General features: G+C 44.2%; 1 protein-coding gene and 1 long non-coding RNA gene across 2 annotated transcripts; both read left to right on the top strand.

Annotated features, from left to right (window-relative positions):
- LOC101346431 (zinc finger protein 416-like) lies at positions 1 to 27067 on the top strand. Its single transcript, XM_023741204.1, has 7 exons — positions 1 to 217; positions 5058 to 5184; positions 6564 to 8033; positions 20336 to 20406; positions 21026 to 21064; positions 23176 to 23255; positions 25528 to 27067. The coding sequence occupies exons 1-7, from the start codon at positions 185 to 187 to the stop codon at positions 26939 to 26941; spliced, it is 3234 nt and encodes a 1077-aa protein (XP_023596972.1). The 5' UTR covers positions 1 to 184; the 3' UTR covers positions 26942 to 27067.
- Positions 20156 to 21443, top strand: LOC111822430 (uncharacterized). The gene is made up of 3 exons (XR_002825697.1): positions 20156 to 20406; positions 21026 to 21064; positions 21379 to 21443. It is a non-coding gene; the product is annotated as an uncharacterized LOC111822430 (long non-coding RNA).
- Positions 27068 to 27815: the final 748 nt, after the last annotated feature.

Here is a 27815-nt window from a genome sequence, read left to right on the forward strand (position 1 = left end):
CCATGGTGACGTAACCGAGAGTTAGGAGAGGGCGCGTTGTCCTGTCTTCACAAAGGCGGGTCTGAGCCTCGGCGGCGGCTCCTTCAGAGGTGACCCACCCCACGGCCTTACTAAGTGGGGAGCGCATTGCCCGGGTTCTGCCCATTCCCCGCCGCAGCCCGGCCCCGCCCCGCCCACAGGCTCCATGGCGGCCGCCGTGCTGAGGGACCCGTGTCAGGTGAGTGGGCGTCCCCCGGGCCTCGCCTTCCTGACCAGCATCTCCCAATCCTCGAGCTCTCCACAGGCCCCTGCAGCACAGGACCTGGTCCTGCCCAAGGGGGCGCTTGTGGTGGGGACCCCGTTTCCTGAGAACTAGTATGATGAGGGAGCTCTGGTGGTACAGTGGTTAAGAGCTCGGTTACTAACCAAAGGGTTGACGGTTAGAATCCAGGAGCCGCTCTTTGGAAACCCTATGGAGCTCTTCTCCGTCCTATACGGTCGCTATGAGTCGAAATCGACTTGACGGCACGGGTTTGGTTTTTGGTTTGGTAGTATCATGACAGGTGGGGGAGAGCCCCCAGCAGAGGGACCGGCTGGGTAAAGGCTGGAGGTGCGACTGAGCCGGAGCAACAGCGAAACCTGGGGGCCGTCGTGTGTCCGCAGGTAACAGGAGTGTTAGGAATCGCGCCTGGATGGTAGGCTGGGGAGTTGTGCCTTCAGTCTCAGGTCTCTGAGAGCCATGGAGGGTTGTGAAGGAGGAGAATGAGTTGGGCTTTTAAAAGTTTTCCAAAAGCTGCTCAGAAGGAGAACAGACTGGAAGGAGGATGATAACAGTGAGTCATACACAGGCTGTGGCAGCACTGAGGTCTCAGGACCAGAGATAATGCAGTGATCTCGAGGTCCTCTGGCTCCTAGGCTGGACAGGGGGACAGAGAGACCTGAGCCCCTGCAGTCCTACAGTGGTCACCTGCTTTCACACCTCCCTCTTCCCACAGCATCCCATAGCTGCAGACATGCCTGTGGAGTCTGCCCTATTGAGCAGAGGGTGTCCCAGGCCTCACTGATCTTGATCCCACCCTTAGGTCTCTGGATTTGTACTGTCCTGGGACTCTTTGCCTGCCACTCTTCTAGCCCTTGAGCCTGGGGACCCTGAACATACCCCATGCTTAGGGTTCTAAGTTCAGGTGTGGGGCTCTATGGAGTGGTTCCTGTTTTAACCAATGGAATGAAGTCTGAAAGGTTGTCCCAGGCGTAAGTACCCAAACTAAAAACCAAACCCGTTGCCGTCGAGTCGATTCCGATTCATAAGTACCGGTATGGGCAAATGCTTGTAGGCAAGGTTGAGCTGGTAGTGTCAGAGAAACTTTGTTCTCCATTCTTTCTCATGGGAACAGAGTAAGGGGCAGGAGTCGGGGTGGAATGGCTTCTTAAGAAGTTGAGCATCAATTCTGGAGATGATGGGAGCAGTGGGAATTTTGGAGCAGAGGAAGGAGGTGATCTGACCCAGGTATCATCAGGCTCCCTGTAGCTGCAGCATGGAGACTAGACTGCAGGTGTGAGGTGGATGGTAGGAAGACCAGGGAGGAGGCTACTGTAGTAGTCCAGGTGTGTGTTGACAGTGGCTTGACCATTGTGGTAGCCGTGAAGATTGTAGGAATGATGGGATTCTAGATCTTTCTTTTTTTTTTTTTTATTGTGGTGAAATTATACATAACAAAGCATACACCATCTCAGTTTCTACATGTACAGTTCACTGGTTAAATTCTTCAGGTTATGCACCCATCCTCGCTATCCTTTTCTAAATCATTCCACTACCATTAACATAACCTCAATACTTCCTAAGCATAAATTCCCCTTTTTTCCTCCCTCCATTCCTGGTAACCACAACTAATCTTTGGTGTCTATATATTTGAGATTACAGAGTGACCTTTCGCGACTCATTTATTTCGCTCTGCATGACATTTTCAAGATTGATCCATGTTTGGCATTCATCAGAACTTCATTTCTCTTTATGGCTGAGTAATAGTCCATTGTGTGTATACCCCATTTGTTTATCCATTCATTTGTTGGACATTTCGGTTGCTTTTGGCTATTTGTTAAAAGTGCTGCAATGAACATTGTTGTACAGTTTCTGTTTGCATTTCTCCTTTCATTTCTTCTGAGAATATACATAGGATTAGGATTGCTAGGTCATGTGGTAATTCTACGTTCAACTTTTTGAGGAACTAGCAAACTGTTTTCTGCAGCGGCTGTGCCATTTTACATTCCCACTAGCAATGGATAAGGGTTCCGGTTTCTCCATAACCTGGCCAACACCTGTTGTTTTGCCTTTTTTTTTTTTTTTGATCACTGCCATTCTAATGAGGATGAGTAGTTTTTCTCATTGTGGTTTTTATTTGCATCTCCTTCATGGCTAGTGACATTGAGCATCTTCTTATGTGCTTGTTATCCGTTTGGATATCGTCTTTAATGAAATGTTCAAGTCCTTTGTCCATTTTTTAAAAATAATAATTTGTGTCTTCAGTGAAAATTTACACAGCAGTTTAGGTTTCTATTCAATTTCTACACATATTGTTCAGTGAAGTTGGTTACATTCTTCACAGTGTGTGAAAGTTCTCAATATTCCATTCTATAATAGTTGTTTTGTGTCCATTAATCTAGTTTCCTTGCCCCGTTATGTTCTCATCTTTGTTTTAAAATATTTGTTGACCATTTAGTGTCATATAGATGATTTTTTTTAAAGAAGCACAGTACTCATGGGTGATATTCTTTATTTTGTGAACCAATCTGTTATTTAGCTAAAAGATGATCTCAGGGGCTAGTTTCATTTCAAGGTATAAAGAGTATCTCAGGGCAATAGTCTCAGGGAGTCTTCTGGTCTCAACTAGACCAGTAAGTCTGGTTTTCTAGGTTTTTTTTTTTTTTAGGAATTTGAGATTCTGTTCCACATTTTTCTCCCATTTTATCAAGGTCATCTATTATGACCCTGATCTGAACGGTCAGTAGTGGTAGCCAGGCACCATCTAGTTCTCTTTGCCCATATTTTGATTGGGTTGTTTGTGTTTTTGTTGTTACATTGTATAAGTTTTTCAAACATATTTTGGATATTAGACCTTTATCAGGTATATGGTTCCTGAAAATTTTCTCCCAATCTCTAGGTCGTCTCTTCACTTTGTTGATAAAAGTCTCTGTCTTTTAAGTAGGTCTGCCTGGATTTTCAGATTTTTAGTATGACAAAGGTGTAGGAGTCAGGGATATCCCCACTGTTGGTAGTTTCAACAGCTGGAAGGATTGAAGGTCCGTTGACTTAGAAGGGGAGTCAGTAGTAGGGGTAATTTTGATTGGAGATCTCAGGAATTTTGTTTTGACCATGTCAAGAGTCTGAGATGTTTTAGAGAACAAATAAGTGGAAGCATCAAGTGGGCTGGACACACAGGTTTGGAGCTCTGGGGAGGGATTCAGGATGGAGACATCTCCAAAAGGTGGTGGACAGTATGAACCTGGAAGTCACATTCAGTAGTGGGAATCCTGGTCGTGGTGGTAATGCTAATAGCACAATAGGAAAGGGAAGGTGGCGACCAAGGACTAGGTTTCTAGCTAGGACCCCTGGTGAGATTAGTGTACATCACAAACACATATGAGGCAGAGAAGTGGCTATGGGAAGATTGTAGGAGAGAAGATGATCTGGCAGGTGACTGTTATGGATTGAATTGTGCCCTACAAAAATACATGTTGGAGTCTTGACCCCTGTACCTGCAGATGTAATCCCATTTGGGAATAAGGTTTTCTTTGTTATGTTAATGATGTCCTTTCAGTGTAGGGTGTCTCCTAAACCTAATCACTGCTGAATTATAAGAAGCAGCATCGACACAGAGACAAACTAGCACAGTTAGGGGAATATAGATGTTACGAGGAAATTGCCAAAAAAATCAAGGAACACTGGGGCTAGAGAAACTGAGACAAGGATTTCCCCCTAGAGCCGACAGAAAGAGAGCTTCCTCTAGAGCCGGGGCCCTAATTCAAATTCTAGCATCTTGAACTGTGAGAAATTAAATTTATGTTCATTAAAGCCACCCACTTCTGTATTTCTGTTACAACAGCACTAGCTTACTAAGATATTGGTCAGGGCTTCTAAGGGAAGGGTAAATATGAGATGGATGTGGAGACACAGGAGTAATAGAGGCAAGAGAACAGTGAGTCTGCAGCAGGAACATAGTCAGCACTCTGTGGACACACTAGGATTTGCTGTGATCCTTGGCAGAGTCTCGGATGTTTTAGTCAGTCTGGTAGATAAGCTCAGGGGCACAAATGGTCTCTGGGAGAGTCACTAGGACTAGGGTAAAGGGGCACTGGGACCCCACAATACATATTTTTGTGGGCCACAGTGTGGTTTAGGTGGAAAGAGGAAGGCTGTGATTGGTAAGGGGATAGCAAATGAAGCACAAGTAGAGGAGGACACAGGTGGTTCTGGTCGACTGAGGTTAAAGCCAGGAACAGAATCAGGCAGAGAGGCCTTCACAGCAGGTGAGGGGCTACTCCTGGTAGTGGAGGTCGGGGGTAGAACTGAATCCTGTTTGAAAATACCAAGCATTCTTTGGGTGTCATGTGAGCAGTGACATATGGGGAAGCCAGGGGGTGCCTATGTTGTGAGGCAGGGATGGGGAGGAGGCTGAGCAGAGAGTGTAGCACAAAGAGTGGTGTGCAGGTGGAGAGTGAACTGATGGCCCAGGACCTTCTACTGGGGACCTAACGGTGAAGGATAAGTCTGTATTTGGTTTTGTGTAGAAGGCACGATCTCAGGACTACAGGGAACTGCCTGACAAGAGGGTGTGCACGTGGCCTTGGTGCTAGCACCGAGCTTAGGTCTTGTCTGTCTGGCTACCTGCCTATTGGTGCTGTTGGCTAATACAGTAATCAGTGAGACCATGATGGGAGAGTGGAGATTACTGCACCAAGGCCTACTGTCTCCTCTCAGGTGGGAACTGGGGAGGACAGTGAGCAGGGATGAATGTGGGGGTAATGAACTTGGGGTCCTAAGATACTAATCATGGAATGAACTGTTGTCCCCATCATGACAGGGCTGTGTTACCTTTGAAGATGTGGCCATTTACTTCTCCCAGGAGGAGTGGGGGCTCCTTGATGAAGCTCAGAGGATACTGTACAGCGATGTGATGCTAGAGAACTTTACAATCATAGCATCATTGGGTAAGGCACTGAAACCCATTCCAGTGTCCCGAGCTGATCTCTGCCTTTCATCTTTTCCCCAGAAATGGCTCTGTCCTTCTACATCCAGACCATGGCCTGTGCTATCTTCTCCACTTTTCCTGGCATATATGCTGTGGGGGTCAATGCTGAGCTGTGTGCACTGCCCTACACAATGTACTCCCTGAGCAGCCCCACCGTCTGAGTGTGCAGGGAAGATTCCAGGAGTCAGGTGTCTTCCATTCAGCTCAGTGGATCCCACCCTGCTTGTCCTTTCCCTGACTGGATGGTGTATTCACATCCACACCACTCTGTGCCCCAGGTTCTGCCCCCTTCCTCTAGCTGATATTTCTTTCTGCCTGCCTGTGCCAGGAATTGCAGGCATTGTCATAGTCATTACTGTTGTGGTCCTAGGGCAGTATTTGCAAGACCTTCCTTCATGTTTTTTTTTTGTAATATCAATTATAGTCTATTGTATGCTGACCTGCTCTGAGCCAGTGCTGGCTTCTCACCTGTTCTGTCTTTCCTTGGGACTTGTTTCGTGCAGGTCCTATGTAGTTGCAGAATGGGTATCACAGGCAGCGTCTCGTTTGCCTACAGGGTGAACATGGCAAGATGGTCTCAGAGGAGGCCTGGCCCTGCTGAGCTGCTTCTAGGGGAGGGCACAACAACATGGCTGTGTTCCAATCACACAAGAAATCTGTCCTTGTGTCCACCACTGTTTTGGTGTAAATGCCACTGGCCACACCTCATTTCTACCTTTTCTTCCCCATACTTGTCACTTTGCTGCCTTGTCATTTCAACTGTGACTTCTTGCCTCTGGCTACCCTGCCTTTCTGGCCTCTACTCATCATCTGTTCCTCTCTACTACTCCCTGTGCAGTATTCTCCAACAACAACCCAAATATAATGTGTTGTGAAGTTTGCTCATATCCTTAAATAGTCCTTTAACAACAGCTACTCAATTGCAGTTGGATTTTCCTGGGCCTGGACACAACAGCCTTCAGCACAGCACTCTGGTGTTGAATGAGCCCAGATCTTTGGCAAAAGGATTTCTCACACTTACTGCACTCATAAGGCCTGTCTCCTGTATGAGATCTCTGGTGTTGACTGAAGGCTAATGCAGAGGAGTGAGATAGAGACCCTGCCTTTATCTCCCATGCTGCACCATTTTATCCTGTCCTTCATCTGATGAGGCCTCCCCCATTCTATGATAGTTAGATGACCAGTACTGCAAGGAACCCCTTCCTAAATGGGCTCCAGACCCTCATCCTCAGAAAAATCCTTTGGACTCATTTCTTAACATCACTGACACACATTTATAATGGGACTTCCCCTCCCACCGATGTCAACATACATTTATCAGCCTTTCTCTGCTTTCAGGTCATTGGCATGAAATGGAGGAGGAGGAGACATCTTCTGAGCAGAATGTTTCTATAGAAGGAGTATCACAGACAGGTCCATCTACCCAGAAGACTCACTCCTGGGAGATGTGTGTCCCTGTCTTTAAAGACATTGTGGCTGAGGTTGTAAAGGACTCCCTAGTCCCATCGGTCCTTCTCCAGCACCTGCCTACTCCCAACAGTAAGAAGACAGACAGCAGCGCCGAGTGTGGAGAGGCTTTTCACAATGGAAGAAGTCATTACAAGAGAGGAGAATGTGGGAAAGCTTCCAGCCATGAACACACACTTGTTGACCACCAGAACATCTGTGCTGGAGAGGGGCTTTGTGAGGATAGCAAATATCAGAAAGCCATTAGCTACAAATACAGACGTGTTCAGCAGCAGCAAATTCACAATGGAAAAAGGCTGTATGAGTGTGGTGAATGTGGGAAATCCTTTACCCATCACTCCTCCGTTAGTAGACACCAGAGAATACACACTGGAGAAAGGCCGTATGAGTGTGGTGAATGTGGGAAAACGTTTACCCACCACTCCTCCCTTAGTAGACACCAGAGAGTTCACACTGGTGGAAGGACTTATGAGTGCAGTGAATGTGGAAAATCCTTTATTCGAAGTTGCAGCCTCATTCAACACCAGAGACTTCACACAGGAGCAAAGCCTTATAAGTGTGTCGAATGTGGGAAAACCTTTAGTGAAAACTCCACTCTCATTCAACACCGCAGAGTTCACACTGGAGAAAGGCCTTATGAGTGCAGCGAATGTGGCAAATTCTTTAGCCGTAGCTCTACTCTCAGTCAACACCGGAGATCTCATACTGGAGACAGGCCTTATAAGTGCAATGAGTGTGAGAAATCCTTTCGCCAAAGATCTGGGCTCATTCAACACCAGCGAAGTCACATAGGAGTAAAGCCTTATGTGTGTGATGAATGTGGAAAATCCTTTAGTCAAAGCTCTGGCCTCATTCAACACCGAAGAGTCCATACTGGAGAAAAGCCTTATGAGTGCAGCAAATGTGGAAAATTCTTTAGACAAAGTTCTGCCCTCCGTCAACACCAGACAGTCCACACCGGAGAAAGGCCTTATGAGTGTGGCGAATGTGGGAAATGCTTTAGCCACAATTCCGGACTTAATAAACATTGGAGAATTCATGCTGGAGTAAGCCTGTATATATGTGGTGAATGTGGGAAATCCTTTAGCCAAATCTCCACCCTTACTCAACATGAGAAATTTCACAGGAGTAATGCTACAAGTGTGAATTTGGGGCATCCTTTAGCCAAAGCTTCCCCCTCATTTAATACTGGAGAATATACACTGGAAAAAGGCCTCATGAATGCAGTGGATGTGGGAAATCCTTTAGCCGAAACTCCACCCTTATTCAACACCAGAGAGTTCACAGGAGCAAGGCCGTATGAGTGTAGAGAATATGGGAAATCCTTTAGCCAAAGTTTCAGCCTCATTCAATACTGAAATTTTCACAGCAGAAAAAGGCCTCGTGAGGGCAGCAAATGTGAAAGCTTTCATCACAAGGTCTAACGTCGTTCCACACAAGAAAGTCCACAAATAGGAAAGGCCTTGCACGTGCAGGGAATGTGCTAGCTCTTTGTTCAGCATAATGGCCCTATAGAAACTTTACGAGGGACCCATCTGCCTGAAATTGAACCTCATACTTTGAAACATCCAGAGTGGTGAAAGTCCCCAAGTTCCAGGCATGTGTGAAGATTTTGTAAGCTGCGTTGCACGTTATATGCTTCCGAGGACTTCTCCCAGAGTTATATGACTGATAATTTCTATGGCAGAAGCCGTCTCACTTCTACCATCTTGCAGCTTCCCACCATGTGTCTCAGTAACCCCAGAATGCTCAGGCAAGGCAGACAACTGTGTTCTCTCCAATTCCCTAGATAAAATCATGAGTAGTTTGAGCCCTTAGGGGGCTTCATTCCCTTCTCTGACTGATTACATACAGCAGAGACTGAACACAGTTTTGGCCAAGAGGACCCGATTTGGGTTCTGCTAGCAGCTGGCATACAAAGTTTATGTTCTTCAGTACACTGTTGGTCTTGTGTGACACTTGTGATTTTTTTTCAGGCTGTAAGTCACCAATTATTAACTACCTGACTAATATTCCTCTGGTTTGTGCAACAGTGAAGGCCTTATTATTTAATCCATCTTTACTCTTGGGGTGTGAGGCACTGGTGGTTCAGTGGTACAATTCTAGCTTCCCATGCAGAAGACCCAAGTTTGATCCCAGTCAGTGCACCACATGCACAGCCACCACCAGTCAGCTTGTACTATGGTGGCTTGCATATTGCTATGATGCTGGACAGGTTTCAGCCAAGTTTCCAGATCATGTCAGGCTAGGGAGAAAGACCTGGTGATCTGCTTCTGAAAACCAGTGAAAATCCTATGGATCATAATGGTCTGATTTGCATCTGATCATGTGGATGGCGCATGACTGGGCAGTGTTTTCTTCCATTGTTCATGGGGTACACGAGTTGGAGCCAACTTCACAACAACTAACCAACAGCAACAACAACCCTGGGGCTTCTATTCACTATGTGGAGTCAGTTGACAACAGAATTTGGATCTGTTACTGTGAAGGGTGAACTGCTCTCATGGGCCCCACAATTTTGTGTTCCTCAGTGGAGACAGTATGATGGCAGAGTAGCCCTCCCTATAGGTATGGCCTAAAATGCATTGCTGACCAAGACCTCCTAGGAAAGGTGCAGAGGAATTTTGGTCCTAATTTGTGACCTGCATGTCTGATTTTTTTTTTTTTTTTTTGAGACCAGAGGTCACCTTGAGGGTAGGAGAGTTGTAACAACTCCAGTGTTTCTGGGAACAGCATAAATTTGTTCCCTTGTCCCCAGGGGATGTCTCTTCTCCTTGTTGGAGGGAAACATTTCCCCAGTCCTGCAAAAGAACCCTGTACCCGGAAGTCCAGAATTTGGGAAGTGAGTTTTTTCTGGTTATAAGACTACAGGGGCCAGGTGGGAACCATAATTGGTACAGAAACTGTGTGAATAGTAGAGGGTGGTAGAGACTGCAGCAAACTCCAGACAGTGCTGTCAGATGTGTATCCACAAATGTTCAGTGACTGTGCAGGATGCCTATGGACAGACATTCTCAGGACCTCCAGACCACATATGTCCTGTGGCTGTGGTCATTGTCAGAGCAAAGGTTTTTTGGATTCCTGTGTCCTCTTTGGGTTGTTGACTGCAAGTCCATTATTGTGCAGGCAGGAAAACAAGGATGAAGAGAAAGATCCTGCAGTCAGGGATGTGGTTCTGTGAGCCAGCCAGGGTGCTTGTTGTCTCAGATGGAAATGGTCTTCACTGCTCACCCGTATTTCCTGCCACTGAGGCATGGCTCCCTTTCTCCTGTCAAGAGGAAAGAGATGGGAGAGCCAATATATGGTTGCAAAACCTTCTGGTTTTCTGAAAATTTGGGGAGAGCCAGATATTTATTTTGAAACATTTGTAAAAGCTTTACAATGATATAATTACATGCAGTAAACTATAAATATTTAAAGGATGAAAATTGGTAAGTTTTGACAAGAATATTCACCCATGAAGCGGACATAATCATGATCATGAAAATATCCATCACCCTCATATTTAACTTCTGCCATTTTAAAATCTTTCCCTGGCTTCCTCAACCCTTTGTTCAGGCAAACATGATTTCCATTCTTTCACAGTAAATCAGTGTGCATTTTCAAAAATTTTATTAGTGCAATCACTGTTTATTCTTTTTCCCCTCCCTCTGGTTTTCTTCACACTGCATAATTATTTTGAAATTCATCACCGTTGCTTATGTGAATAGTTCGTTTTTATTCCCGAGTAGTAACCTGTCTATTACTATACCACTGTTTGTTTATTCATTCATCTGTTAATGGACATTTGTGTTTCCAGTTTTTGATTGTTACAAGAAGCTGCTACAAGCGTAGGTGCACATTTCTTAAATGTGAATAATACATTTTATAGATGTATTAGTTTCCTAGGGCTGCTATAACAATGTACCACAAACTAGGTGACTGAAAACAACAGAAATTTATTCTTACAATTTTGGAGGCTGTTGCTGATGTTATGTGCCATTGAGTCAATTCCAACTAATAGTGACCCCATAGGACAGAGTACAAGTGCCCCATAGGGTTTCCTAGGCTATAATCTTTATGAGAGTAGATCACCGGGTATTTTCTCCCTCAGAGCCATTGGACGGGTTCCAATGGTGGACCTTTCGGTTAGCAGCCAAGCGCTTAATCGTTGCACCGCCATTGCTCCTTTTTGGAAGCCAGAAGACCCAAATTAAGGTATTAGAAAGGCCATGCTACCTCTGAAGACTCTAGGGAAGAATCCTTTGCCCCTTCTTAGCATCTAGTGGTTACCAGCTATCCTTTACATTCCTTTGTATACCTTGGCTTGCAGCTGCATCACTCCAATTTTTGCCTCCATCGTCACATGGGCATCTTCTTTCTGTTTAAATTTCCTTTTAAGGACACTAGTCATAGTTATTAATGCCCACCCTAATCCAGTATGACTGCAACTTGATTGCATTTGCAAAGGTCCTATTTCCAAGTAAAGTCATGCTCATCGATACTAGGGTTTAGGACTTCAAAATATCCATATGGGGATACAATTAAACCCCAATATATAGATATATGTTTTAATGCCTCAGAATAGGGGAATGTTTAGCTTATTAAGAAACTGCACTGTCTTATGAAATGGTTGTACCCTTTTGCACTTCTACTGTATACGAGACTTCCTTTTCCTCCACATTCTTGCTGATAATTTGGTCAGGTTTTTTAATTTTACTTGTTTTAATAGGTGTGTGGGGACAGTGGTCGAATTCTCACCTTTCATGTGAGAAACCCCTGTTTGATTCCTGTCAGTGGAGGCTTACATGTTACTATGATGCGGAGTGGGTTTCAGTGACACTTCCAGACTAGGAAGAAAGGCCTAGTGATCTACATCTGAAATTCAGGCAATGAAAACCCAGTGATCATAATGGTCCCATCCCATTGCGCGTGGGTTTAACCATAATTTGGGGGCCTAGTGGATGGCCGCTAGCAACAGCAACAATAGATATGTAATGGCATCTCACTGTGCTTTTCATTGCATTGCTCTGATGATTTATGATCTTGAGAATTCTTTCATGTGTTTGTTTCCTATTCTTTGGTGAAATATTTCTTCATATATTTTGTCTACTTTTTTTTTATAGATGTTGACTAATATTTCCCTTTTCACTAATAAATAAGAATACATATATATAACAAAGACATATGTTAGAACATCACTCATTCTTCAGTGATGTGTCTTCTTTGCTAAATACAGTAATTAGTTTTGAATTCTGAAGAATATTTCCTCCATGTTTTGTGCTACTCGTAATATAACAGCCACAGAGAGTATATACTTTTAAATCTGCATTATTAACATCTTCTCCATCAATTTCTTAAGGCTAGACAGTCAATAAAACAAGCCCTAGTTTGTAGCAATTGTCAGTTTCCCTGGTTTAAATACTCCACCAAGGCCAATTTCTAGCATAATATAGTATGTTGTTGTTGTTAGGTGCTGTCAAGTCAGTTCCAACTCGGTGACTTTGTGTATAACAGAATAATACATTACCCAGTCCTATGGCATCCTTACAATAGTAGGTATGTTTGAGTCCATTGTTGCAGCTACTTAGTCTATCTCATTGAGCATCTTCCTCTTTTACGCTGATCTTCTATTATATATATATATATTAGTAAAACATAGTAAAATAATGAGGAAGTGACAAATTTTTAGTATTATTACCTTTGCTTTTTAAACAGCTTTATTGAGTATAATTGTATTTCAGTAGATTCTGCATATGTCAAATGTACAATATTGACCACTGAACCCAGGCATAATGACGTTCACCATCAACCTGAGAGGTCCTGCAGTCATTAAGGATTATTGACTTTATCTTCAGTATAGATGATGTTCCAATATAAATGAATTCTAGCTCTGCCCTTTTTTTTCTTTTAAATTAGGTAGAAACGTCTACAAAGAAGAGAAAGTTTCCTGTGGAAGCGTTTAGATAGAAAAGAAAGATCTTAATTTGTTCCCTTTATTTTCCCTCTTCCAGTATGTTGATTTGGTTCTCTACCATTTTCCAAATGTGAGGGTTTATTTTAGTAGTATTTAAAATGTAAGATTTTTACATATTTATAGGTTTTAATCCATTTAAATTATTATTTGATGCTGAAAATGTCCCACACAGCACCATTGGGAATCCATGTTAGCTCTTCTGTCCTGTTGACATAACCACACTGATTTTTGGTGTCTCCTTTGCATTCTTACACAATAAGAAGTTCAGGGATCACCTTTTATAGCTTCTGCCTTTGATGTGGAATCACTCATTTCTTCAGGAATCTCTGGTTTCTTTTAATGGTATATAGAAGCTATACATTTAGAGACAATGTCTGTATTTAATATATTGTTAGCAGCTGTCACATTGGCCCTCAACTCATGGTGACACCATGCACAACAGGATCAGACTGCTGTGATCCATAGGATTTTCATTGGCTGATTTTTGGAAGTAGATCATGAGGCCTTCTGTCTTAGTCTAGAAGCTCTGCTGAAACCTATTCAACATCATAGCCACATGCAATCCTCCATTGACAGGTGCTGCCTTGGCTTGAGGTGTATTGGCCAGAAATCGAACTCAGTTTTCCTGCATGGAATGGAAAATTATACCACTGAACCACCAAAGCTCCCATTTCATATGAATGCAAATATGATTTCATAATTAAAATGCTCATTTTTTTTACACATTACTGTGAACTATTTTTATTTTGTTCACTTATTCATTAATATAAAATATATATTCAAATTCTTGTGCTTAAAATATAATGGAAGTAATTCCCTTTGGTTAAATCTGAATTTGGCACACATTTAAGTTTATTTTTTTCTTATATATTTATGAGTTATGTTTTAAAATAATTTTGTTACCGTATTTATAGGATAAGTGTTTATAATGTTTGAAAACAGCCACAAACACATATATGTAGAACAATTTAACTTCATAATTTCTCCTCTGCCCTGTCTCCTCCATTGTTCACAGAAACCCATTTTTATATTTTAAATGTATTCTGCTTTTTAGAATATATAACCATATACACAGAAAGCAATGCATAAATATATTAATTTTATACCATTCTTAGGAAAATAAAGCAAGCTGCACACAGTATTCTGACACTTTCTTCCTGGAAGTGCTGCAGTAGAGAATTTCACTCATCAGAGCTGCCTAGTGCTCCATTGGAAAGATGCACCGTGACTCATAGATTTCCATTAAATGTAGTATTTTCTTCCTCCCTCAGTCTGGGGCTGGGATCCTTGGAAATCCCTCTCTTCTCTGTCTTTATATGTTGAGTTTGTTCACCTGGCACATGTTGAGACCCACAGACTTGATTCTCAACTAACTGGTCACAGCAAACAACTTGGTTCTTGCCTCTAAAGGAATCCCTCGGATAATAGCAGCTTTTGGGTTAAAATATTTCTTGGATGATCCTGTCTTGTCTTCTATTTTCACAGAGTGGGCAGCAGATTTTCCCTCAACACCACCTGCCTCCTGAGTGGCTTCCAGGCCCTTAAGTTTTGCCCCAGTACTTCTAGGTGAATGGAGCTCAGAATGAGATCCCCAAAGTACATTGGCTTCTGCTGTTTCCTCTGTTGGATCCTGCATCTCCTCTTCAATAATTTTATTGCTATAAATGTAATAGACTCAAGTAAGAGAAGAAACATGAGTGTGGAGAAAATATCTAGTATGTTCTTTTGTTTTCAAACATCATAAGTATTTATCTTGTCCTAGTCAGAAAAGAAAAAAAACAAAATCCTCACAACTGGACCAATAGACAACATCATGATAAACAAAGAAAATATTGAAATTGTCAAGGATTTTATTTTACTTGGAGCCACAATCAATACCCATCAAAACAGCAGTCAAGAAATCAAATGACGTAGTGCATTGGGCAAATATGCTGCAAAAGACTTCTTTAAAGTATTAAAAAGCAAAGATATCATCTTGAGAACTACAACGTGGCTGACCCAATCCATGATCTTTTCAGTCGCCTCATATGCATGAGAAAGCTGGACAATGAGTAAAGAAGACCAAAGAAGAATTGATGCATTTGAATTATGGTGTTGGTGAAGAATATTGAATATACCATGGACTGCCAGAAAAATGAACAAATCTGTCTCAGAAGAAGTATAGCCAGAATGGTCCTTAGAAGTGAGGATGGCGAGACTTTGTCTTACATACTTTGGACATGCTATCAGGAGGGGCCAGTCCCTGGAGAAGGACATCATGCTTGGTGGAGGGTCAGTGAAAAAGAGGAAGACCCTCAACAAGATGGAGTGACACAGTGGCTGCAAGAATGGGCTCAAGCATAGCAATGATTGTGATGATGATGCAGAACCAGGCAGTGTTTTATTCTGTTGTACATAGGGTCGCCATGATTCGGAACCTACTCGATGGCACCTAACAAAAAACAGTGAGCATGGTTGTCTTCGTATTACTCTCCCTCTGCCATTTTGACCTTTTGGATAGCCTTGGTTGTGAACTCAAGCCATTAGCTGATGGACATCTCTACACTGGTGTTCTCAGGTTCCCTGACATTCCACCCCTTTGTACTTTTTGGCAGTGACACCAGTGCCTCTCATGCTTTTGGGGGGGAAATACAATTTTACTATAGTTGTCTCAGGACTGTTAGTTTCCTCCAGAAATCCTATCATTATTTGATCACTTCTTTTTTTGTATTTGTAAGCTATGTTGGCAGTTTGAATCCACCAGTCGCTCCATGGGAGAAAAGACCTGGTGATCTGCTCCCATAAATATTACAGCTTAAGAAACCCTATGGGGTAGTTCTACTCTGTCCTATAGGGTTACTATGAGTCAGAATCAACTCGAGCGCACACAAAAATGCAAGTTATGTTTGGTAAGATAGAAGGCCAAAGAAAATGAGGGAAACCCTCAATGAAATGGATTGGCACAAATAGTCGTAACAATTGACTGATACATTCAAATGATCTTGAAGATAGCGTAGGACCAGGCAACGTTTCATTTTGTTATACCTAAGTTTGCCATGAGTTGGAGCTGACTTGATTAACAACAAGAACCTCATATTTTATGACACATAATCTGCCAGGACTTTGGGATTTAGTATGTCATAACAACAAAACTAAGCCTGGACTTATACTGTTTATAGGACAGAAAATGAACGTGGTGCAAATAATGTGTCAAAGACAACTTTCTTAAATTGTATTATGTTATTCATTAGAGAACATCAAGCAATAATGGTATTGTGATAATGGGAATTTTCAGTGTTTTGGAGTTCTTGAGTAGAAACTTACTATTTGTGGTGAAATGAGTTTCTTTTTGTGGCCTTTTGCCTTGGTTCTTTGGAAAAACAGCTAGAGAGAATTTCCCCTAAGCCCTGAGGAATTGACTTTGCCCTAGTTTTCTACCCTAGAAGGTTTAATACTCTTGTCCAGGTTGATTGACATTTCCTGAGTAAGCTGTAAACAACTTGATGGTTTGATACTTTTCATCTGGCCCTGGGCTGCAACCTGCCCTGTGATTGTTCTATTTTATGAACCTTGCAGGGATTCGTCAGTGTACTTATGCAAATGATGTGACTATAGCATACTTCTGCAAATGAAGTGACTGTGGCCTACCAAGAGGGGATTGGCCATTTCGTGGCCCTAGTGGGAGGGCCATGCCTTGAAATTGACCAGAAGTTTGCTTATATATGCAGCCAACCCCACAGAGGTTTACAGAAAGAGAATAAAGAAGGAAATGAGAAAAGGCAAGAGAGAAGAAGCAGAGAGAGAGGAGGCATGGAGCCTCCTAAAAGACATGTAACAAAGGTCAAGGGCTGTGACACTGAAGACAGCAACAGGCCCAGAAGGAGCACTGTGACGGAGCCTGCAGTGAAGCCGGCCACAATAGGACCAGAAGAGGCCCTGAGGCAGAGTCAGTTTTGATGACAGAAACCTGCTGCTAAGAATGCAGCTAAAAGAGTTGAACAAAACTGCTACACTGGCTATGAACTGGGTTAGTTTGCAGTGGAGTGGCCTATGGTAAGGAGGCTGATGGCAGAGAAGCCTGCCCTGAGTCGGCCGAGAGGAGGCCTGTCCCCAGGGGGCTGGGAAGAACCCTCTCTTGAGGGGGCTGAGAGGAGGCTGCATGGCAGAAAGAAAGACCTGCTTGCTGAAATGGTCCAGAGGAATGGAGAGAGCTGTCCTGCACTGAAGAAGGGAGGGATGTGCTCTCCACTTTGGGGAAGGCTTCCAGACTTTGCCTGCATGCTTCCTGATCCTGAGTTGTAGCTTGTTGATCCTGATCCTGAGATGTACCCTTTTCCTTAATAAACCACTTAACTGTGAGTATGATCTGTGAGTTCTGTGTGCTTATTGCAATGAATTATCGAATCCAACAGAGAAGTAGAGAGTGCCATGGGGAGAACGGCTGATATCGGAATTGATAAAAAATCGATAAAAAAAGTTTGGAGAGTGGAGGTGTGTCTGATCTCCACCTCTGCTTTGTGCTGATCTTCATTCTCATTATCCCCCCTGAAGTTAGATAGGTTCTGATGCTACTACTATTCAATTGATTTAAATGCTACTACTACACTAATGACTTAAAATCTGAGGTGACACCAACAGATTTATCAAGTGAGGAATGTTTCAAGTGGAGAGAAAATGACCTAGGAATACCTTGAGTTGGGAAGGCACATGTGGACTTCACAGAACTGAAGGAAGTTCAATATGTTTGCAGTGTGAGGTGGAGAGACTGGGTAGGAGTGAAGCAAGGAATATAGATGGTGTCTTCTGGCAAGTATAGGAAGTTACATCAAAGATCAGAAGTTTTACTTGTACGCAAATGTTCATTAAAACACTTTTCACGTGGAAACAACTGTATTGTCCACCAACAGATGAATGGATAAACAAAAGAGACAATGGAATATTATGCAGCTGTAAAGAGATATGAAGTCCTGATGCATGGCACAACATGATGAATCTTGAAAATGTGCTGAGCAAAATAAGTCACAAAAGGACAAATACTGTATGATCTTATGTGAACTAAACAAATACATAGAAGCCAAAGATTATTAATTGTTAACAGGGGTGGTTGGGAGGGGAGAAAGGGGAAGTTTTTATTTGGAGGGCATTGAGTTTATGTTAATGGTGGTGGAATATTTTGGGAAATGATAGTGATAATGGTGGAGCAACATGAAAAATGTAATCAATGTCATTGAATAGTGAATGTAGAAATTGTGTTGACTAACGTTTTGGTGTATATTTGCGCCACAGTTTTAAAAAATCATAAGTTTTAATAGCCTACATATCCAATAACAGATGAATAGATAAACTAAATGTATCTATCTGCAAATGAATGGAACATTTCTTGACCATAAAGAGAAATGAAGTCCTGATACATGCTACAACATGATAAACCTTGAAAACATTATGCTGAGTGAAATTGGTCACAAAAGGAAAAATATTGTATAATCCCACGTATATGAAATGAATAGGCAATTGCATAGAGAACAAAGTTTATTAGTGGTTTAGGAGTGGACAGGAGGGAGGGAGAAAGAAAGACACTGAGCTTCTGTTAAGGGGGATGGAAAAATTCGGGAAAGAATAATGGTGATGGTTGAACAACATTATGAACATAGTGTTACTGAACTGTTCATGTGAAGATTGTTGAAATGGCAAATGTTTTGTTGATATATATTTATCACAATAGTAATAATGATAAAGAACTTTTCATAGGAGACAATAGGTCTCTGAGAATTTGAATCAGGCTGGAGAAATTACCCAAATTGCTTATACATTTTTAAATTGAATCCTAAAAAATAATGTTTAATGTATGTAAATATAAAACCTGTATCTACATTGTCTAAATAACATTTTAATGCAATATAATTAGGTAACATGATTGTAATGAATGAAAAATAAAGATGAAACATCCATTTCTTGAGAGCAACACTGTATTTCATAAGACCTGTTTCTTTTCTCCATTAGTCTGTAAGAGGATTGTAAGCACTTGAAAATCTACACATTTTCTTTAGAGGTTTATTTTGTTGGGTTAATATACTTCATGGGGTGCAAGGTTTTACATAAGCCCTCAGTGGCTTACCTAGAGAGCCACTTGAGTGGGCCTCCATTAAAGGGGAACATAGAATTGTTTAAATGCTTCCAGAACAAAATCATGAACATTAAAATCTTGTCTAATTGAACAATCACTAAATTTTTGGCGGGCCTATTTTATTTTTCAAAAATGCACATGTGAATATTTTTGTGCTTATAATCCTGTAACAGTCTGTGAGGGGCCATCCTCTTTCCCTGTTTCCTCAATTTACATACTTACAGTGAGAAACTTGCAGATAATTCTTACATCAGTTGATTTAAATATACGTTGTTGCTCGGTTTTCAACTCATAGCCGCCCTATGTACAACACAGCAAAACACTGCCTAGTCCTGCGCTATCCTCACAATAATTCTTATGCTTGAGCCCATTGTTGCAACTACTGTGTCAATCCATCTCATTGAGGATCTTTCTCTTTTTCACTGACCCTCTACTCCACCAAGCATGATGTTCTTCTCCAGGGCTTGGTCCCTCCTGATAACATGTCCAGAGTATGTAAGGAGAAGTCTCACCAGCCTTGCTTATAATGAGCTTTCTGGCTATACTTCTTACAAATTAATACAATATTTCTGTAAAAAATTTGTAAAACAATGAAACAAATTTTAGAGAATAGATAAGATCTTTGGAATTTCAATTTGTGCCTCAATATATAACAATTGTTAAGATGGTCTTTTTCTTTGAGATGGCCTTTGAACTTTGAGATAAGTGTCAGATTCCTAAAAAGAATAGATCTTAGGGTATGGAGAAAGAAATAATATGCTAATACTTCTGATTGGGTTGGACACAATCACTGACTATACAGGTGGGAGAGATGTTTTGTGGCAAGAAAAGTCAGAGTTCCACCTTTGTCCACCTGCTTCAGGCTGGTGGTATACCACCCCTCTTCTATTTCCCCTCTACCCACCATAGCCCCGTCTGAAGTCTTTTTCTTTTGTCCCTAACCCAACATACGGAAACTCACAAAATTCATTCTGACGACTCAGGCTGCATATAATTTAACAACAATAATGTTTATTAGTTTTCAGCCCTGAGTGAATGCATTTTGTATCTACATACTATGGAATGATATATGTAATTTGATCTTTAGCCTAGGAAGGCATCTGAAATGTGAAATAGTATCTCTAAACATTGGTGATTAATTGTAGACAACACACCCCAGAAATCTACCTTCGGCCCTTTAAGAAGGAGCGAAGCCCCTCGACCGTCCCAAGAGGCTGGGTAAGCCAATTCCCACGCCGTTTACAGTGTCTTTGGGCCTTCATTCCAGAGTCTTAAAGGGAGTCGCCCCAAATTGCGGGCTGTGGAGACGCAGAAACTACACTACCCAGATTGCTGTGCGACTAGCAGCAACGGCTTGAACCAATGGAAGCCCAGAAAAGGCATTTCCGCTCATGCGCATGCGGCCCAGGAGGGACTTCCGGCGTCATCCGTGCAGTGATCGTTTCGGCAGCTGTTGAGTGCTGGTTCCGTTCCGTGGTGAAGTAACCGGGAAGCGGCGACAGGACTCCTGGTCCGGACCACACAGAGGCGGGTCTGAGGCTGGGAGGTGGCGCCATCCGGGGTGACCCACGCCACGGCCGGCAGACCTACGGCGCCGCGACCACGCTCCGCCCTCAGCCTCCCTGGCGGCCGCCGCGCTGAGGGACCCGGTTCAGGTGAGTGAGCGTCCTCCAGGCCCTCCCCGTCCTGAACCACATCTCCAAATCCTCGAGCCCGAATGGGGCCCCTGCTTAGGTCCCTGCAGCCCAGACCCTGGTCCTGCACAAGGAGGCACTCATGGTGGGGACCCGGTTTCCTGAGAACTAGTGCGATGAGGGGTGAGGGAGACCCCCGGCACAGGGTAAAGGCTGGGGGTGCAGCTGAGCCAGAGCAACAGGAAAACCTGGGGTCTGTCGTGTGTCTGCAGGGAACAGAGAGTGTTAGGAATCGCGCCTCCATAGCAGGCTGGGGAATTGTGCGTTCATTTTCAGGACGCCGGGAGCCATGGAGGGTTGTGAACAACAGGGAGATGGTCTGAATTAAGCTTTTAAATGTGTTCCAGAAGGTGTTAAGAGGGAGAGTAGACTGAAGGGGGATGATAACAGTGAGGCCCAGGGAGGGTGAGTCCTTCTCCAAGGTAAAAACAGCTCTGAGATATGAGGACCTGAGATAAACGCAACGATTCCCAAGGTCACCTGACTCCTTGGCATAGGAAGTATAGGAAGGCGTAGAGGGAGGCTCAGCCCCTGGAGTCCAGCCATGGTCGACTGCTCTCATATCTCCCTTTTCCCACAGCTTCCCATGGCTGAAGAAGTGCTTACTGATTCTACACTGGTGAGTGGCAGGTGTCCCAGAGCCCCACTACTCCCGAAGTCACCCATATGGTCTCTAGGTTTGTGCTGTCCTGGGACTCTTCACCTGCAACTCTTCTAGCCCTTGAGCCTGGGGACCCTGAACACATTCAAAGCTTAGGGTACTGAGTTGAGCTGAGGGGTTGTATGGTGTGTTTCCTGTTGTTGGTTACCATGAAATGAGGTCTGGAAGGTTGTCCCAAGCGTAGGTGCCAGTATGTGCAAATGGCTTGGAGGTGAGGCTGAGCTGGAAGTGTTCAGGGTCTCCATTAGTTAGGTCTCCATTCTTTTTCATAGGAAGAGAGACGGGGCAGAGTCAGGCTTGGAATGGCTTCCGGAGAAGTTGAGCATCTATTCTGGAGGTGATGGGAACAGTGGGAGCTTTGGAGCAGGGAGGGAGGTGATCTGACCCAAGGTGTCTTCAGGGTCCCCAGGCTTAAGGGCTAGAGGAGTATCAGGCTTCCTGATGCTGTAGCATGGAGACCAGACTGTTGGGGGTGGTGGCAGGTGGTAGGAAGATCAGGGAGGAGACTACTGCAGTAGTCCAGGTGCATGTTGATTGTGGTTGGATCAATGTGGTGACTGTGGTGGAGAGAGAAATGATTGGATTCTGGTTTTCTTTTAAGTAGGCTTGCCTGGATTTTCTGATTTTGAGTGTGACAGAGAAAAGGTAAGAGTCAGGGATAACTCTATGCTCTTTAGTTTCTACACCTGGAAAGATGTAAGATCCACTGACTTAGATGAAGAGTTGGTAGTAGGAGTAATTTTGGTTAGGGATCATAGGTGTTTTCTTTTGGCCATTATGAGTGTAAGATCTTCAGAAAACAAATGAGTGGAAGTATCAAGTGGGCAGCTAGACACACGGGTCTGGAACTCTTGGGGAGAGTTTCAGGATGAAGACATCTCCAAAAGGTGGCAGACAGTGTGTAGACCAGGTGGAGCGAGGAGTCACATCTAGTAATGAGAACCCTGTCATGGTGGCAATGCTAGTAGCCAACTGGAAAGGAGAAGGTTGTAACCAAGAAATGGAACTCTTGCTAGGGTGCCTGGTAATGTTAGTGTGCCTCACAAACACAGTTGAGTGAGAGATGTGGCCATGGAAAGATTGTGGGAAAGAGGATGATCAGGCAGGTGGCTGAGGTTTCTAAGAGATGAGTGGTCATGAGACAGATGCGGAGGCACAGAAATAATAGAGACAAGATGACAGTTTGCAGCTAGGACTTATTGACCTCTCTGTGGACTCACCAGCATTTTCTTGTGACCCTGGTGGGGTCTGAGGTGCTGTAGTCAGGTTGGTAGATTAGCTCAGAGGCACAAGTGGTAAATTGTAGAGTCACTGGGCCAGAAGTGATGGAGGGCCATTACAGTCTGGTTTTGAAGGAGGCTTCGTTGGAGAGAGGAAGGCTGTGACTGGTGAGGGTCAGCAAGTGGAGGAGCCACAGGTTTTCTAGCTCAACAGGTGGTTCTGGTTGGCTGAGTTTGAAGCAAGTAACGGAGTGGGCAGGGAGGCCTTCACAGCAGGATTCAGGGCTGCCCCTGGCAGTGGCAATCGTCAGAGGTCTGGAGTAGTACTGGTTCCTGTTTGAATGTGCCAAGCCCTCTCTGGATGCCATGTGTACAGTTACATGGGGACATCAGGGAGATGGTATGGTGTGGGGACGGGAGGGGGAAGAGGCTGTGGGAGAGACTGGGACAAAGAGTGTTGTGCACATGGAAAAGAATGTGAACTGATGACCCCAGAACTCTTGTGTTGGGGACCTAAGGCTGAAGGTAAGCCTATATTTGGTTGTGTCTGGGAGGCTTGATCTTGGAGACCGCAGGGAACTGCCTGACAAGAGGGTGCACACGTGGCCCTGTATGCCAGGCCCAAAGCTTAGATATCATTTCTCTGACCATTTGCCTGTTGTTGTTGGCTGACACAGTGATCAGTGGGACCATGAGGAGAGAGCAGATGTCAGTAGCACCAAGGCTTGGCATCTCCTTTGAGGTGGGGAACTGAGGAGGAGGGTGAGTAGGGGATTGATATCTGGGGGATACATAGAGTCCTAGGAGAAAAGCTAATCATGGAATGAACTGTTGTCCCCATCGTGGCAGGGCTGTGTGACCTTTGAGGATGTGGCCATTGTCTTCTCCCAGGAGGAGTGGGGGCTCCTTGATGAGGCTCAGAAGGTGCTGTACTGTGATGTTATGCTGGAGAACTTTGCAATCATAGCATCATTGGGTAAGACCCTCACACCTACCCCAGTGTGCTGAACTGGTTTCTTTCTTCTTTTCTCCAGAGACAGCCAGATCATGAGTATCGCTGACTTGTAGCCTTTTTGGCATATGTGCTGTGGGTGCCAGTGGTGAACTAGATACTGCCCTGAACAGTGTACTCCCTGAGAAGCCCTAACACCTGCTTCTCCACAGCGTGCAGGGAAGAGTCCAGAAGTCAGGAATCTTCCGTTCAGCCCAGTGGATCCCACCTTGCTTATCCTTTCCCTGCCAGGGTGAAGTGTTCATATCCACATGACCTCTGTGCCCCAGGCTCTGCCCCCTTCCTCTAGCTGACTTTTCTTCCTGCCTGCCTGTGACAGGAATTGCAGGTATTTTCATAATCATGACTTACATGGACCTAGGACTGTTCTTACATGATCCTCCTTCCATGTTTTTTTGTACTATTAGTTTTTTTCTTGTGGTCAGTTTTGTGCTGAGTTGTTCTGGGCCAGTGCGGGCCACGCCTCTCCTGTCTTTCTTTTATGACTTGCCTCATGCAGGTCACATCATGAGGATGGGAGTTGAGGGAGAGCCGGATTGCTTCTCAGGGTGGACATAGCAAACAGTCTCAAAGGAGTCCTGGCACTGCTGAGCCACAGCTGGGGAGGGAATGACAGAGCTGTGATAAGATCATACCAGAAACCTTTCCTGTGTCCGCCAGTGTTTTGCTGTAAAAGCCAGTGGCTACACATCATTTCTACCTTTTCTTTCCTATGCTTGACAGTTGTTGACTTGTCATTTGAACTCTGACTTCCACCCCATCCTGTCTCCAACTTTCTGATCTCCATCTGTCACCTGTTCCTCTCCATTGCTCCCTCTGCAATGTTCTCCGACAACCCAAACAGTATGTTGTGAAGTTGTTCATATCCTTAAATAGTCCTTCAACACCAGCTACTGAATTTCAGCTGTATTTTCCTGGGCCTGTACACAACGAACCATCTGTAAATCATGCACGCATCACCAGTTGAAAAGGTGCTGATGAAGACTGATAGCAGAGGAATGTGTTGGAGACCCGTGGGGTTTACATTAATTTTACCCCAAGAATTTGGTCTTTACCTTCTGTTCCTGAGAGATAATCTCTAAAAACAAACCAAAAAAACCTTGGAATGTAAGTGTCTTTTGTAAGTACTCCAGACCACACCTAACTGACTGGTAATGCTGGTAAGGTAATAAGGTGACTCTGGAATGGGGGCTGGGAAGACCCAGTGCATAATATCTCATGATCACCTCATGATATTGGCTAACCTCAGGAGAGAGGCTGTAGTTTGTATTTCATAATGAGGCCCCAATAAAGGCTCTGGACACTGAATCTCCTTGGGCTTCCTGGTTGGTGAAAGACATCCATGGACTTGGGAGGGTAGCTCATCCCTTTTTGGGACATGAAAGCTTCACATTGTGAACCCTCATAGGCATTGCCCTATGCGTTTCTTGGTTATATTCTTTTTTCTATAATTGTAAGTATAACACTTTCAGTGAGTTCTCTGAGTCCCTCCAGTGAACTATCGAACCCAAGGGAGTAGTGAGAGCCAGCAGGTCTGGGTTGACAGGGAGCTGGGAACCCCGTAACTCATGGCTGGTATCCTGAAGGGGTAGAGGGAATCCCCAAATTTGTAGCCAGCAGGTCAGAAGTGAGGGAGCCCAGAGGAGGTCCCTAAGCTTGTGGATGGCATCCTGAAGGGATAATGAGAAAACTGCATATCTGTAGCCAGTAGGTCACAAGTTAGGGTGTTGTACGGACTCCCAAACTTGCAGTTAGCATCAGTAGCCTTAGGCCTACTTGGCAGTCTGAAAGACTGTGTTCTTTAACTTGTGAGGTCTGACCTAGCTCCAGGGGTTAAGGTCAGAGGGAGAAGTGCTGATGTGCAGCTGGGGTCAGAACAGAAGTGGAACAGAACTAAACAGAGAAGTGAAAAATAATGTGGGGAAAAAGTGAATTTGAAAGTGGATTTGATGGATTCTCTCACCCTGCCTCTTCTTCCTGAGCTGCACCCCATCCATCTGTCCCTCCTCTGGTGAACCCTCCTCAATTCTGTGATAGTTAGATGACCAGTACTGCAAAGCAGCCCCTTCCTGAACCTGCGTGCAGCTCCCTCATCCTCAGAGCAATCCCATGGACTCTTTCCAATTTGCGTCTGACACATATCTGTGATGGGGATTCTCCCTCCCACCATTGTCAACTTGAATTGTCAGCATTTCTCTGATTTCAGGTTGTTGGCATGGAACGGAGGAGAAGGAGGCATCTTCTGAACACAGTATTTCTTTAGAAGGAGTGTCACAGGTCAGGACTCCACAGGCAGATCCGTCCACCCAGAAGACTCAACCCTGGGAGATATGTGTCCCTGCCTTGAAAGACATTATGGCTGAGCACAAAGCAACAAACCCTAGGCAGAACCTGTGTTTGGGTGGGGCATGTGTGAGAGCCTCTTGGCTCAGTACAAAACCTCCCCAACACCAAAAGCATCACAGTGGAGAGAAACCCTTCAGGAGGGATGTGGACGGGGCCTTGTTTGTGAAGTGCTGTAGATTCCAAGAGTCATGGCAGCACTTCACCCATGGGGAGGTTGGGAAGGACTCTACTGTCCCCTTAAATCTTTTCCAATACGAGGTTAATCCCAATGGTGAGAAGCCACTAAGCAGCCTTGAGTATGGGGAGGCCTTTCACTGTGGAAAGAGTCGTTACAAGTGGGAAGAATGTGGGAAAGGTTTTAGTCACAAACACACACTTAGTCACCACCAGAGCATCTGCACTGGAAAGGGGCTTTGTGAGGGTAGCAAATATGGAAAAGCAGTCAGCTGCAAGCACGGACTTGTTCAGCAGCAGAAAGTTCACACTGGAGAAAGGCCATATGAGTGTGGTGAATGTGGGAAATTTTTTAGCCTGATCTCCAGCCTTATTAGACATCAGAGAATTCATACTGGGATAAGACCTTATGGATGCAGCGAATGTGGAAAATTCTTTGCTCACAACTCAGTTCTCATAAAACACCAGAGAATTCACACTGGAGAAAGGCCTTATAAATGCAGTGAATGTGGGAAATCGTTTATTCGAAGTTCTGGCCTCATTCAACATCAGAGAGGTCACACGGGAGTAAGGCCTTATGAGTGTGTTCAATGTGGGCAGTGCTTTAGCCAAAGCTCCACCCTCATTCAACACCGGAGAGTTCATACTGGAGAAAAGCCTTACGAGTGTGGTGAATGTGGCAAATCCTTTAGCCGTAGCTCCACCCTCATTCAACACCGGAGATCTCACACTGGAGAAAGGCCTTATAAGTGCAGTGAATGTGAGAAATCCTTTCGCCAAAGATCTGGGCTCGTTCAGCACCAAAGGGGTCACGTAGGAGCAAAACCTTATGAGTGTGAAGAATGTGGGAAATTCTTTAGTCAAAGCTCTGGCCTCATTCAACACCGGAGAGTCCATACTGGAGAAAGACCTTATGAGTGCAGCGAATGTGGAAAGTTCCTTAGCAGTCGCTCTCACCTTAACGTACACAAGAGAATTCACACCGGAGAAAGGCCTTATGAGTGCAGTGTATGTGGGAAATCCTTTAGCCAAAGCTCCACCCTTATTCAACACCAGAGAGTTCACAGGAACAAGGCCTTATGAGTGTGGCAAATGTGGGGGAATCCTTTAGCCAAAGCTCCAAGCACCATTCAATACTGAAATTTCACAACAGAGAAAGGCCTCATGAGAGCGGCAAATGTGAAAGCACCCATCCCAAGGCTAATGTTGTTCGCAAAAGAAAGTTCACAAACTGGAAAGGCTTTGCACCTGCAGGGAATGTGCTCCCTCTTTGTTCAGTATAATGGCCCTAGAGAGACTTTGTCAGGGAACTGTGTGCCGGAAGTTGAACCTCGGGCTTCTGAATGTCCAGACATGAGAATCCCTGAATTCCAGGCCTGTGTGAAGAAGCTTTCATGCACTGCATTGCACAATATATACTTCCCAGGATCCCTCTCAGTTGTATTACTGCCAGTTTCTATGGCAGAAACCAGGTCGCCTCTACAATTGTAGGTTCTCAATCATCCTTAACCACCCCAGTATGCTCAGGCAAGGCACACAGCTGTGTTCTGTCCCATTCCCTAGAGGAAATCATAAGTAGTCTGAGTCTTTAAGGGGACTTCATTCCCTTCTCTGGTTAGGGCACAGAAACAAAAGCAACCAGACCTATTGCCATCAAATGCATTCTGATACATGATGACCCCTTGTGTTACACAGTAGAACTGCTCCATAGGGTTTTTTGGCTGTAATCTTTATGACAGCAGATTGCCAAGCCTTTTTTCCGTTGTGCTGCTTAGTAATCAAGCAGTTTGCTCCACCCAGGAACCTTGAAAGCCAGTAAACCAAAAAGCCAAACCAGTTGCCATGGAGTTGATTCCAACTTAAGCAACCCTATAGGACAGAATAGAACTGCCCCATAGGGTTTCCAAGGAGCAGCTGGTGGATTTGAACTGCTGACCTTTTGGTTAGCAGCTGAGCT

The sequence above is a fragment of the Trichechus manatus genome, unplaced genomic scaffold (assembly GCF_000243295.1).
Source record: "Trichechus manatus latirostris isolate Lorelei unplaced genomic scaffold, TriManLat1.0 scaffold00176, whole genome shotgun sequence".
NCBI classification, from domain to species: domain Eukaryota; kingdom Metazoa; phylum Chordata; class Mammalia; order Sirenia; family Trichechidae; genus Trichechus; species Trichechus manatus.

Coding starts and splice junctions, on each gene's coding strand:
- LOC101346431 (XM_023741204.1), top strand. CDS start 185: ATGGCGGCCGCCGTGCTGAGGGACCCGTGTCAG. Junction 5,185..6,563: donor TACAATCATAGCATCATTGG/GTAAGGCACTGA, acceptor CTCTGCTTTCAG/GTCATTGGCATGAAATGGAG. Junction 20,407..21,025: donor CGCTGAGGGACCCGGTTCAG/GTGAGTGAGCGT, acceptor CTTTTCCCACAG/CTTCCCATGGCTGAAGAAGT.